This window comes from Cherax quadricarinatus, chromosome 26 (assembly GCF_038502225.1).
Source record: "Cherax quadricarinatus isolate ZL_2023a chromosome 26, ASM3850222v1, whole genome shotgun sequence".
NCBI lineage: Eukaryota > Metazoa > Arthropoda > Malacostraca > Decapoda > Parastacidae > Cherax > Cherax quadricarinatus.
In genome coordinates, this window is record NC_091317.1 from 19260136 (window position 1) to 19274046 (window position 13911).

Consider the following 13911-nt stretch of genomic DNA (forward strand, 5'->3'; position numbering starts at 1 on the left):
TTCTTTTCAGGAGATGAAAATATCAAAACACAATTCGCAAACACAGCTTGGTCTGAGAAGAGAATCATATGAGTACGTGACGTATATTCACGAACACTGGGACAGGGGTGGAAGGGAAGGAAGGTAGGCCTTCCCCGCAGAGACAATGGCCCGGCTCAGAGCCACAAGGCCTGAGAGCTGGGGAAATATCCCTGCAGCCCACGGGCAACACTCCAAACTTTTTCCCTGCTCACAAATGGAACCATGTTAAGTCAGTTTTATGAAGTGTTCTATTAAAATATTCTGCAATTTTTCAATAATGCAATAACTAAAATGTGGAAAATAAACCTGTGTAATATAACAGTCTACTATATCATAATTTACAACTGAAAGATACTGGAGGGATTGGTCCCAATCCTGCATGCTGAAATTACTACTTATGAACACAAGAGGCTTGGCAGATGGTGCATAATACCTCCATTGAAAAGCAGGGGTGCGATGAGTACAATGGGAGAAAACACAATAAGTGTTATGGGGTCATGATTCTTCAACACCCTCTCTTCAGGGCAAAATTAATCTTAATATATGTTGTATACAGAAGTGACCAGTAGTGAAATACACTTGAACATAATAACAGATTAATAACCAAAAAAATTATATCTAGGGAATATAATTATATCTTTAGCTTCTAGCCCCTAATATTATTTTCATAAAACATCAGAATTATATACACATTATATCTTCAATTTTTTTTATTATTTTCATAAAACATCAGAATTATATACACATTATATCTTCAATTTAAACAAATAATCAACAGTACCTGGGGAGAAATGTATAATGTTTCGAGGTTAACAAATGCTCCAGGATGAATAAGTGTATGTCCAAGTTTTGTGATATTAATCACAACAAGAGTTCTAAGAGTTTCACAACATGTACTGCAGACCTGAAAGGGAAAATAGTTTAAACAATCAAACTTTCAAAAATATTTATTTCTAACTCATAAATGATTAATAAGGCCCTGATCCACCACGAGGCCTGGTCATGGATTGGACTGCGGGGGGTGCTGACCTCTGAAACACCCTCCAGGTATACTCCAGGTAGCTATTACCATCATGCAGTGCATGAGGCAAGATATTTTAATACTGTGTACACCCACAATACAGACCCATTCTCTTATGTCTAGGCCAACCTTTGCTGTTCATGGTAAATTTGAGGGCACTATAATTACCTATAGTCCTACAGCACTGGCACTGATCCCACTGATGTAGATCTATATGATTGACAGTTAAGCAGTTAATAATTGGGTGGTGACACTATTACATGATGTTATTTGATAGTAACAATAAATTATTGCAGTAATCACACAAGGGTAAGAGTGCTTTATAACAAGGGCTTTGAAGATCGAGACACTTATGCAACATATGGGAATCTTTATTTAGGAAACGTTTTGCCACATTGTGCCTTCATCAGTCCAATACAAGGTAGAAGTGGGTAAGGAGAGGAAGAGTTTGAGGTAATCAGTCCCTCAGCCTGGAATCGATGAACACATCAATACCAGGCTGAGGGACTGATTACCTCAAGCTCCTCCTCTCCTTACCCACTTCTAGTTTGTACTGGACTGATGAAGCCACTGTGTGGCGAAACATTTCCTAAATAAAGATTCCCATATGTTGCATAAGTGTCTCAAATCTTCAACTTGTTGGTTTTCAAAACCATTTAACAAGGGCTTTGAAGCAATATGAAGATCAGGAACATTTTGCTTCTTCAGGTAGTGAGTTCCATATTTTAGTGCTCTTTAAATGCATGGAGTTTCTATACAGGTTAAGTTGAACATTTGCTAAGTTAAAGAGATGATTGTTCATTGTGTTGTGTCATTGTGCTTTATTTAAAGTAGCTCTCCAAGAACAGTTCAAGCATCTTTAAAGGTTCTAAGAGCTCAGGAGTGCATCTCCCAATAGTAAATATAAAAAATAAAAAAATCCCAGAAATCATATTATATTGTCCTGATCATTAACTATCAGAATAAACATCCCCCCTTCCCATCATATGCACACACACAAGCACACATTAAAAAAAAAAGATTCTTTGGACTCTTCATATGATCTAATTTAGGCTGGTTATTTAGTCCACTGCCTCAGCATGCAGCCCCTGCTGGTTAAGCATGAGATGAAGCTCAAGAAGGTCCAAAGATCTGCAACCAGATAAGTACTACAACTAAGGGAAATGCACTATGAGGAGAGGCTGAAGGAATTTAATCTGACAACCCTTATGGAGAGAAGGATAAGGGAGAATATGGTTATTATACTATACCAAATCCAAGGAGGAATTGATAGAGAAGATAGGGACAGAATATTGGAAGGGCCAATATCAAGGGAGACAGATGGAAGCTGAAGACACAGATGAGCCACAGGGATGTAAGGAAATATTTCTTTAGTCTCCAGGTGGTTGAGAAGTGGATTGATCTGGCCAAGGAAATGGTGGAGGCAACTCAAAGGCAAGAGTAGATATGATAAGGTCCAAGAGGCCAAAATTCAATGATACTAGCCAAAGTGAACTTTTATGTAGCTCACTGAGAAATATTTAGTCATTTTTTGTGAATTTGTTTGTTTTTCAAATATTACTGTATAGAGTACTAAAAGGCTTACTTCATCAAGTAACTGAAGTCCTTCACATCCCTCTAAAAGTAGATCTCTCAATTCCAGTGTTCTAAGTGAAGAGAAAATTCCCATAACTTTTTTAAACATGGCCAAAATTTGGCCACCAGTACCAAACACAACTTCTTCAGAACGTTCTGACTGGTGACAAGCAAACCAGAACCTAAAGAATGGACATTATAATTAAAAATATTGCAATATACAGTACTGCACAAAGAAGTCCACAATACAGCTTATACCGGTAGTTAATCTGTGTGAACATTTTTACTGAATATTGCCACAGGCTAGATACATACTGTAATCACTAAACAAAGAACTTTATTTTTATAAAGTGGCATACTGTACATTATACAATTAGGATAACTGATACATAAACTACTTTACAGAAAGTCCCTTGTTATGTAAAACATTTTTGGCAACCTTAAAACTAATTAATCAAATTAAAGATACATTAAAGATGAAGCCAGTTACCTGAATTGATACAAAGAAAAAATGCCTTTCTAGTAATAAATGAGAGTTGAAGGAAGGGTGGAACATAACCAGGGACAATAATGGATGGAAGATAGGGTTTCAGGATTTGTTCGGCACTCACTGTTGTGCTTACAAAGAACAGATGGCAAGGAATATAAAAATGCTCTGTACAAAAATATAAAAAGTAATGTACATATCCTAAATATATGGTTCATTACATTTATGCAGATGTGTTGAATTTTGTAAGAACAGAAGGTAATATTTTGAAATGACACAAAAAGAAAACTGAAATTCACTAATGATATTCAGTTGTGAAGTTAGTGGTTCAAATTCAACAATTAGTAAGGTGTAATGAAGAGGTGTAAGTGCTAAAAAAAATAATAATACAAAAAGCTTCAATGAGGAGGTATTAACCCTTTCAGGGTCCGTCCCGTAGATCTTCGGCTTTACATTCAGGGTCCAAACTGTAGATCTACGCCATTAGCTCAGCTCACTCTGATAAACTGTGAGTGGTAAATTTAGGCCTAGATATGAGAGAATACATCTATGTGGTATGTGTGCACCACATAAAACAAATCCTGCAGCACACTGTATAATGAGAGAAAAAAAACTGAGACAGTGATTTTCAATTAAAACAGCGACATTGCAGTATTTTTTCGTATGTTTTTTATAGTTGTATTTACGATTTCTTGGTCCCATTTGATAGAATGGAAGACATATTACAGAAATAGAGATGATTTTGATTGGTTTTAGCACTGGAAATGGCTTGAAACTGAGCTCAAAGTAGAGGAAATGTTAAATTTTTGCCAATGTTCAAGAGTAAACAAACGACCTCACACGTCTAATACACACCAGCTGGTGGGTCTAATATACATTCGCAAATGTGGTGATGATATTTATACAGGTCCGCCATCACAAATCCGGCAATCAGTTATTCGGTTCCTTCAGTTATTCGGCACTAATTTTGGCTAGCATAATTTCAAATTTCCAGGGTTGCCACACCAACCTGCTGGTACTGTTTGGTGGCGCTACTTGCTGCATAAGTCATTCCTATTTCTTTTTCTCCATTTATTGTTTTAACCTGCTTACTTTTAGCCCTAGCCATGGTTCCAATGAATAAAAGAAATGCTTCTCATTATGCAAAGCACCTACACAGTACATTATCCATTAAAGATAAGGTGGCTTTGAAGCCACTGTTGGTTGTCATGAACTCAGTCTCATGAAGCAGGAGAATATGCTTTATTATTATGCTAATATCAACACTACAGCCTATTTGCCTATCACAATTGATCTAATATGCCATAAGAAACAATATAAATAACATAAAACATGTTAAATACTCCAGAATGAATAATATTTGGCATAACACCGAGCGGTTCGACGGAGGTATGAAGAGGATATGGTATACAAATACCATTCTTCTATCCCTGTCTTGGGGGCTTATATTAGAGAAAACGGAGTATAGCACAGGGCTAACTGTGATATACACTCGTACTGCACCATAAACCTGAAACAAAAAAGTTGTTTTCTCTATATAGATTATCACACATAGCAGCATGTGTGTAGAGAACCTAGGATAGCCCAAAAAAAGTCAATGTGGCTTATTTTTAGTACCTGGCTTGGGTTAGCCATATATGATTTTTGGTAAATATTCGATTCCCAGCCAGGGTAGAAACATTAGGCGTGTTTCTTTACACCTGTTGTCTATGTTTACCCATCAGTAAATGGGTACCTGGGTGTTAGCCGACTAGTGTGGGTGTTATCCTGGGACACTGGCCTAATTTTCTTGAAATACTCTGCAAAACAAGCGGCTTTCTATACAGTAGTATGTCACTGATGTCAGCTAGGCCTGTATACCTTGTACATGTATGTGTAGTAAATAAAGATATTATTATTATTATATTATTTTCTCAGTTGTTTGTTGGGTTATCTTATTCAAACTTGGGCAATGTATGATGGAAAGATACTTCTTCACGTACACCAAAAATGAAAGAAATCAGACCATAAATAGCGGAGTTCACTTCTCAGCCATTAGCGGCCGCTTAGCGGTATATTTTTGTATGGTTGTTATGGTTATATTCTCATTTTTTCGGTCTCATTTGATAGAATGAAAGATATATTACAGAAATAAATATGATTTTGATTGCTTTCATGACAAAAAGTACCTTGAAATTGCGCTCACAGTAGCAAAAATGTTCTATTCTTCAGCGAAGCTCAAGAGTAAACAAATGACGTCACCGTCCAATACTTGTCCACCTGCCAGTCTAAATTCCAGTACACAGTCAAGAATGGATTGACATTATTTATACAATTATTACAATAATGCATCAGTCTGCATAACAGTAAATCTTCTATTTCTTTGTGAATAAAAATTCCAAATGAAAAGCAAGAGTAATATAAGAGGGGCCTGGAGACGTGACTTATGAACAAAGAAACTGTTATTTTAGTGCCAGGAATGTCTGCATTGTTTATTCTGGACCCTATTTTGAAATTGGCATCTGTTGAAATTTGTGTGAAATCGGCCAAATTGCCAATTTCTGACCACTTTATTGGGTAGTTGAAATAAGTGAATGGGCAGTTTCTTGTACTCAGTCGACAGACTAGAAGTAAGTAAATAAGTAAGTTTATTCAGGTATACACAAATACAGTTACATAGATTATCATACATAGCAGTGTATGTATAGAGAACCTAGGATAACCCAGAAAAGTCAGACAAAGTGACTTATTTCCAGTACCTGGCTTGGGCTTGTCATATATGATTTTTGGTAAATATTTTTTTTTCTCGGTTGTCTGTTGGGCTATCTCATTGAAACTTGGGCAATGTATGATGGAAAGATGCTTCTTAATGTACAACAAAAATAAAAAAGACGGACGATAAATAAGGGAGTTCACTTCTCAGCCATTAGCCGTCTCTTTGCAGTATATTTTCGTATGGTTTTTATGGTTGTATTCTCATTTTTTTGGACTCATTTGATAGAATGGAAGATATATTACAGAAATAGACATGATTTTGATTGCTTTCATGATGAAAAGTACCTTGAAATTGAGCTCAAAGTAGCGGAAATCTTCAATTTTTGCCGGTGTTCAATGAACTGTGCAAGTCAAGTTGGTTAATTTTATTAAGTGTATTCCAATCTAACCACTCTGTAATCCGGCAAACTCAGTAATCCGGCAGACTACAGGTCCCAATGATGCCGGATTTGTGATTGAGGACCTGTACAATTATTACAATACTGCATAACAGTAAATCTTCTATTTTTTGGCATGAATAAAAATTCATTATGTGAATAAAAAATCAAAATGGAATTAATTTGTAAAGCCTCAAAACGTAACTAATGAACAGAGAAAATGTTAATTTAGTGCCAGGATTACCTACATTGTTTATTCTCGACCCTATTTTGAAATTGGAATATTTTGAACTTAGTGTTAAATTGGCCAAATTACCAATTTCCGATCACTTTATTTTGTAGTTGAAACAGTTGACTTGGCGATTTCTTGTGCTCAATCGATAGAATAGAAATAATACTAGTGAAATAGCTAAGAATTTGGTCGACTGGAATAATGTAATTGGCCTAAAATGGGAGTCAAGGTCAGCAAAATCGCTGATTCATAAATATCGCTGACACATCAAAATTCGCGAGAGCATAATTTCGTCAATTTTCCATGAAATTTCGTACTTTTTGTTTTAATACCTTCACAAAAAGATTCTCTACCATTTCATAAGAAAAAATAACAATTTTTTTTTTTTTTTTAAATTCTTGGACACTGGGGCACCACTTCAGATTCTGGCCTTGGACCCTGAAAGGGTTAATCTCTCATTAAGGACAGTTACATTAACACTTCCAAAGTAAACACTATACAGATAAAGAATAACAGCCCATATGTATGTAAAAGCAAGTCTCAGTAGTTGCCAGCACAATCTCTATATATAAATTGCAAGTATCTTAACATTATAAACATTTTGGGGTAACATTTCACTTTAAGTGTAAGCTAACATTTGCATAAAACTTTGTCCAATGAAAGGACTTACTTTGCTTTGCCTAGTATGCAGGCAGTTTGCTTATCATACCTTTATTAGCATTTAATCTTCTAAAAGCTATATTTATAATTCACAAAATTTTTTATGACATCTAGAATTAATACAGAGTAAATTATAAACAAGTTATCTTTACATTGCAACATACCTCAAAGTATGCACATTATCCAGAGTGCCAGGGCAGTTGTTATGCATGTAGAGTGAAACATTTAGAAATTCATAGAGGTTGAATAAATTGGTCATGGGTGGAAATATTAAAGTTTGGATATGCATTCCTTTCTTGGTAAGGAAGATGGTGACACGGATATGATCTAGTAATTTCTGTAAATCAAAGAAAAAATGCATTTACCCAAGAATTCCAATGCTTTTTTTTATTTTTTATATACAGCACTTTTTATTGGGACTGTCTCACAGCTGACATTCTACATGGTTAAAACTTCATACCGAAATAATAGTAAATAGGTGTACAGAAAAAACATTTGTTAGCTTCTATCACACTTTTTACCTTACCTCACATCTCCTTTCCTTAAGGAATTTTCTTTGTAAGGCATTAGTTAAGTACAGAATAGTTTCCATATAAGCTAAATAACAAAATAACTATTCAAAAAAATAGGAAAATGATTGACAAAAGCTTTTCAAAATAGCTAGGAAGTACTTATCAGTGCTAGATAAGAAAATAAGAAATAAAAATATTAGTGTCCACTTAACATTGGTCAATGGTGGAAAGAAAATAGGATAAAATAGTAGTCCATCTAACACTGCTCACTGATGGAAGCTTTAGCAGTGATAAGTGAATTTAAATATTTCATTTCTAATCTTCCTATTTAACACTGATAATAAGTCCCTACAAGCAATTTCCTAATATCTGGTATGAAGTTTTTGCTATTCACTTGTTATTAAATCTATTATTTCTCATTAAATACTGAATAAACAAATAATATCTTCATAAAGAACAAAAAGGCACAGTACCGTGACTGAAACAATACACGAATAACCCACACATAGGAGAGAGAAGCTTACTGTAATATTTCAGTCCAACTTGGACCATTTACGTCGATGTAAGCTCCTCTCTCCTATGTGCAGGTTATTTGTGTAAATCTCTTTATAATTTATAGTTATATTTGGAAGCAACTGCAGAGCTGTTCAGGCTTATTTGGCTATCTCAAAGCAAAGCAGCTGCCATCTGCCAATGCTATGTGAACAAGATGTGGGCTTGCAAAGGACTAAAAGGGATTTGAAAAATATCACTTTATGAGACATGCAGCAGGCTTGTAATTAGTATTGTAAAGTGAATAAATTTAAAGGAGAGAACCATTAATGGAACATATAATTTTCTTTTCTCAAAGTAATATTTTTATGAGTGAACAAACCCAACTGCCCTAATGAGACTTAAAATTTATTAATAAACATTTTTGCCAGTAACACACATTTTAAGAAAATAATAAAAGTAAATTAAATTAAGAGTGGATAAAATAAGATACCGACCTGCCAACCTGCACAATAATTGAATTTTCTTTTTGTAAGAAGGGTATCACTAAGTTCAAATGTATACCACACTCTAGGGAAGAAAAAGGCTTCATACCACCTTCTGCATACCTGAAAAGTCACAAAATTAATACCCTAGTTAAGTGCTAGAAATTTACTCTCACTGTTTTTCTCCTGCTTTCTATATGATAAACAACAACATTAAGACTAACTGTTTTCTGTAAGATGTCTATGTTATACTGGGTTGATAAAATGCAAAACAGCCCCTAATTCTTCTCATGTACTGTCTATTCATAAATTACATTCATAAAGTAAGAGTGAAATGATTTATTATTATAATAATGTTCATTGTTGGAAAGTCTGCATTAATATACATCATCTCTTCTCTCAACTCATAATTCTCTTCATATTCAAAAAATGCTGAAGACTGTTGCAATATTTGGTCTTGCTTAGTTTAAGAACTAGTTGTGGATCTACCTGGACAGGTTAGCTTGGGCTCCGCATTAAAGCAAGGACTTTATATATATTGTATTATGGCAGAATATGCCCTCATTTGTATGACTACCTATTTGTGATTACCTATCTGCGGCTAGAGAAGCAGCACTAAGCTTGTGGTAGCCCTGTGGTCTGTTTATTCTTTTGTATGTGTGTGTGTATCTTTTTACTAGGTCTACTTCAATTATTGGGACAGCCTCAATCACAACCAATTATGATTTTTTTTTTAACACATCAGCCATTACCCACCAAGGGAGGGTGACTCAAAGAGAGCGAAAAATGTAAAAAGAAAGAAAAAAAACTGTGATCATCATTCAACACTTTCACAATCACTCATACATAATCACTATGTGGACAAAAGTTGCAAACCTCACTCAAGAAGAAAGATCTTGGGGTGACCATAACACCGAGCACATCTCAGAGGCACAGATCAACCAGATAACGGCTGCAGCATATGGGTGCCTGGCAAACCTGAGAATAGCGTTCCAATACCTTAGTAAGGAATCATTCAAGACACTGTACACTGTGTACATCAGGCCCATACTGGAGTATGCAGCACCAGTTTGGAACCCACACCTGGTTAAGCACGTCAATAAATTAGAGACAGTACAAAGATTTGCAACAAGGCTAGTTCCGGAGCTCAGGGGAATGTCCTATGAAGAAAGGTTGAGGGAAATCGGACTGACGACACTGGAGGACTGGAGGGTCAGGGAAGACATGATAACAACATACAAAATAATGTGTGGAATAGACAAGGTGGACTGAGACAAGATGTTCCAGAGAGGGAACACAGAAATAAGGTGTCACAATTGCTGCAGCATTGACAACCCATGCTTCACACCCATATAAGAGTATTGGTACCACTATGCTCTCGTACATTCCCTTCTTTGCCTCCATGGACAACTTTTTTGTCTCCACAGATGCCTCAATGCACCACTCACCTTTTTTCCTTCATCAACTCTATGATTAACCTCATCCTTCATAAACCCATCTGCTGAGAAGTCAACTCCCAAATATATCTGAAAACATTCACATCTTCCAATACTCCCTCCCTCCAATGTGATATCCAATTTTTCTTTATCTAAATCGTTTGATACCTTCATCATCTTACTACTAGTTATGTTTACTTTCAACTTTCTACCTTTACACACCCTACCTTAATGGGAAATGGCTGTGTTAAAAAATTGTTTAATTAGTATATAATAGAGCAAAACTTCAGTTTTTTGTGTGATAATGGATTCAAAATGGAGGGCAGATGTTATATATGAGAGAAGTAGGGATGTAATAATTGAACAGAGGAAAGGATGCTTTAGTGACTGGAATGCCTACAGTATCTATTTTGGACTCTTTAACCCTTTGACTGTTTTGGTCGTATATATACATGTACATCTTACGAGCCACTGATTTTGGAGTATATATACTCATAAATTCTAGCGGCTTCAAATCAAGCAGGAGAAAGCTGGTAGGCCCACATGTGAGAGAATGGGTCTGTGTGGTCAGTGTGCACCATATAAAAAAAAATCCTGCAGCACGCAGTGCGTAATGAGAAAAAAAACTCCGACCGTTTATTTTTATTAAAATGCCAACTTTGTGGTCTATTTTCGTATCGTATTTATGGTTGTATTCTCGTTTTCTTGGTCTCATTTGATAGAATGGAAAACATATTATAGAAATAGAGGTGATTTTGATTGGTTTTACTATGAAAAGAACTTGAAATGCAGCTCAAAGTAGGGGAAATGTTTGATTTTTGCTGAAGTTCAAAAGTAAACATATGATGTCATTTTCTAATGAATGTCCAAGTAGCCATTCTAATATGCAGTCATGAATGGGTTGACATTATTTATACAATTATTACAATACTGCAGTAGTCTGCATAACAGTAAATCTTCTATTTTTTGTTTGAATAAAAATTCAAAATAGAAAGCAAGAGTAATATCAGAGGGGCCTGGAGACATGACTGATGAACAAAGAAAATGTTATTTTAGAGCCAGGAATGCCTGCATTGTTCATTCTGGACCCTATTTTGAAGTTATCATATTTTTTTCATTTTCGTGAAATTGGCCAAATTACAAATTTCTGACTACGTTATTGGGTAGTTGAAATCGATAAATGGGCAGTTTCTTGTACTCAATCGATAGAAAAAATAGAGTTCTAAAGAAATTGCTATGAGTTTGGTCGACTGAAGCAATGGAATTAGCCGAAAATAGGGCTCAAGTGGGCGAAATCGCCGATTCGTAAATATCACCGAGGTCGCTAACTTCATGAGACCGTAATTCTGTCAGTTTTCCATCAAATTTCGTTCTTTTGGTGTCACTACAATTGGGAAAAGATTCTTTATCATTTCATAAAATAATTTTTTTTTTTAAATTTTGCAACACCAGGAGATACCTCAGGATTTGGGGTTGAAACAGTCAAGGGGTTAAATTATAATTTTTTAATTTTGTGCAAAATTGGCCAAACTGTGTGGTTTCTTGTACTCAATCGATCAAACAGATGGCATACTAATGAAATTGCTAGGAACTAAACACTGAAATTGACTTAAAATAGGTCTCACAGTGGGGGCAAAATTACTGATGTGTTGACTGCTCCCAAACTGTCAACTTTGTATCTGCGTAATGCCATAAGTTTTCCATCAAATTTCCCATTTTTGGTGTCACCTTTAGAAAAAGATTAACTAATACTGTGGAACCTCTACTTACGAGTGCACCCACATACAAGTTTTTGCAGATACAAGCAGTCGCTCAGTCGATTTTTTGCTTCCAGACACGAGCGAAATTTCCAGATGTGAGCAGGCCTCTAGGGAGGTTCCTTGATGCCGGTGAGGGATTTTTGCTCTTGATCTAGGAAATTGGATCTCATTTGTTTGTTGGGCTATCTTATTGGGCAATGTATGATGGAAAGATGCTTCTTAACGTACACCATAATTGAAAGAAATCAGACTATAAATAACGGAGTTCACTTCTCAGCCATTAGTCGCCCCTTAGCAGTACAGTGGAACCTTGAGTTTCGCACTTAAAGGACCCCAATGGAAATAAGTCACTGTGTCTAACATTTTGGGTTATCCTAGGTTCTCTACACATATGCTGCTATGTATGATAATTCTATGTAACTATATTTGTGTATACCTGAATAAACTTACTTACTTTTTTTTTTTTTTTTTCCAACAAGTCGGCCGTCTCCCACCGAGGCAGGGTGACCCAAAAAAGAAAGAAAATCCCCAAAAAGAAAATACTTTCATCATCATTCAACACTTTCACAACACTCACACATTATCACTGCTTTTGCAGAGGTGCTCAGAATACAACAGCTTAGAAGCATATACGTATAAAGATACACAACATATCCCTCCAAACTGCCAATATCCCAAACCCCTCCTTTAAAGTGCAGGCATTGTACTTCCCATTTCCAGGACTCAAGTCCGACTATATGAACATAACCGGTTTCCCTGAATCCCTTCACTAAATATTACCCTGCTCACACTCCAACAGATCGTCAGGTCCCAAGTATCATTCGCCTCCATTCACTCCTATCTAACACGCTCATGCACGCTTGCTGGAAATCCAAGCCCCTAGCCCACAAAACCTCCTTTACCCCCTCTCTCCAACCCTTTCAAGGACGACCCCTACCCCTCCTTCCTTCCCCTACAGATTTATATGCTTTCCATGTCATTCTACTTTGATCCATTCTCTCTAAATGACCAAACCACCTCAACAACCCCTCTTCTGCCCTCTGACTAATGCTTTTATTAACTCCACACCTTCTCCTAATTTCCACACTCCGAATTTTCTGCATAATATTTACACCACACATTGCCCTTAGACAGGACATCTCCACTGCCTCCAACCGTCTCCTCGCTGCTGCATTTACCAACTAAGCTTCACATCCATATAAGAGTGTTGGTACTACTATACTTTCATACATTCCCTTCTTTGCCTCCATAGATAACGTTTTTTGACTCCACATATACCTCAACGCACCACTCACCTTTTTTCCCTCATCAATTCTATGATTAACCTCATCCTTCATAAATCCATCCGCCGACACGTCAACTCCCAAGTATCTGAAAACATTTACTTCTTCCATACTCCTCCTCCCCAATTTGATATCCAATTTTTCTTTATCTAAATCATTTGATACCCTCATCACCTTACTCTTTTCTATCTTCACTTTCAACTTTCTACCTTTACACACATTCTCAAACTCATCCACTAACCTTTGCAATTTTTCTTTAGAATCTCCCATAAGCACAGTATCATCAGCAAAAAGTAACTGTGTCAATTCCCATTTTGAATTTGATTCCCCATAATTTAATCCCACCCCTCTCCCAAACACCCTAGCATTTACTTCTTTTACAACCCCATCTATAAATATATTAAACAACCATGGTGACATTACACATCCCTGTCGAAGACCTACTTTTACCGGGAAGTATTCTCCCTCTCTTCTACACACCCTAACCTGAGCCTCACTATCCTCATAAAAACTCTTTACAGCATTTAGTAACTTACCACCTATTCCAAATACTTGCAACATCTGCCACATTGCTCCTCTATCCACTCTATCATATGCCTTTTCTAAATCCATAAATGCAATAAAAACTTCCCTACCTTTATCTAAATACTGTTCACATATATGCTTCAATGTAAACACTTGATCTACACATCCCCTACCCACTCTGAAGCCTCCCTGCTCATCCGCAATCCTACATTCTGTCTTACCTCTAATTCTTTCAATTATAACCCTACCGTATACTTTTCCTGGTATACTCAGTAAACTTTTTTTTTTTTT

At 36.1% G+C, this 13911-nt stretch overlaps 1 protein-coding gene across 2 annotated transcripts in view; it reads right to left on the bottom strand.

Moving 5' to 3' along the window:
* LOC128691663 (beta-catenin-like protein 1) overlaps positions 1–9588 on the bottom strand; it is a 245888-nt gene extending 236300 nt beyond the window's left edge. The window contains exons 1-5 of one of the 2 annotated variants that reach the window (XM_070088844.1): positions 9493–9588; positions 8629–8739; positions 7292–7464; positions 2628–2799; positions 803–925 (exon numbers count right to left, since the gene is read on the bottom strand). In XM_070088844.1, the coding sequence (XP_069944945.1) occupies positions 803–925; positions 2628–2799; positions 7292–7464; positions 8629–8739; positions 9493–9525 (612 nt within the window). In that variant the 5' untranslated portion in view covers positions 9526–9588. The remainder of the gene's footprint in view (positions 1–802; positions 926–2627; positions 2800–7291; positions 7465–8628; positions 8740–9492) is intronic. The other variant, XM_070088843.1, reaches the window with a different exon arrangement.
* Between the last annotated feature and the right edge of the window lie 4323 nt (positions 9589–13911).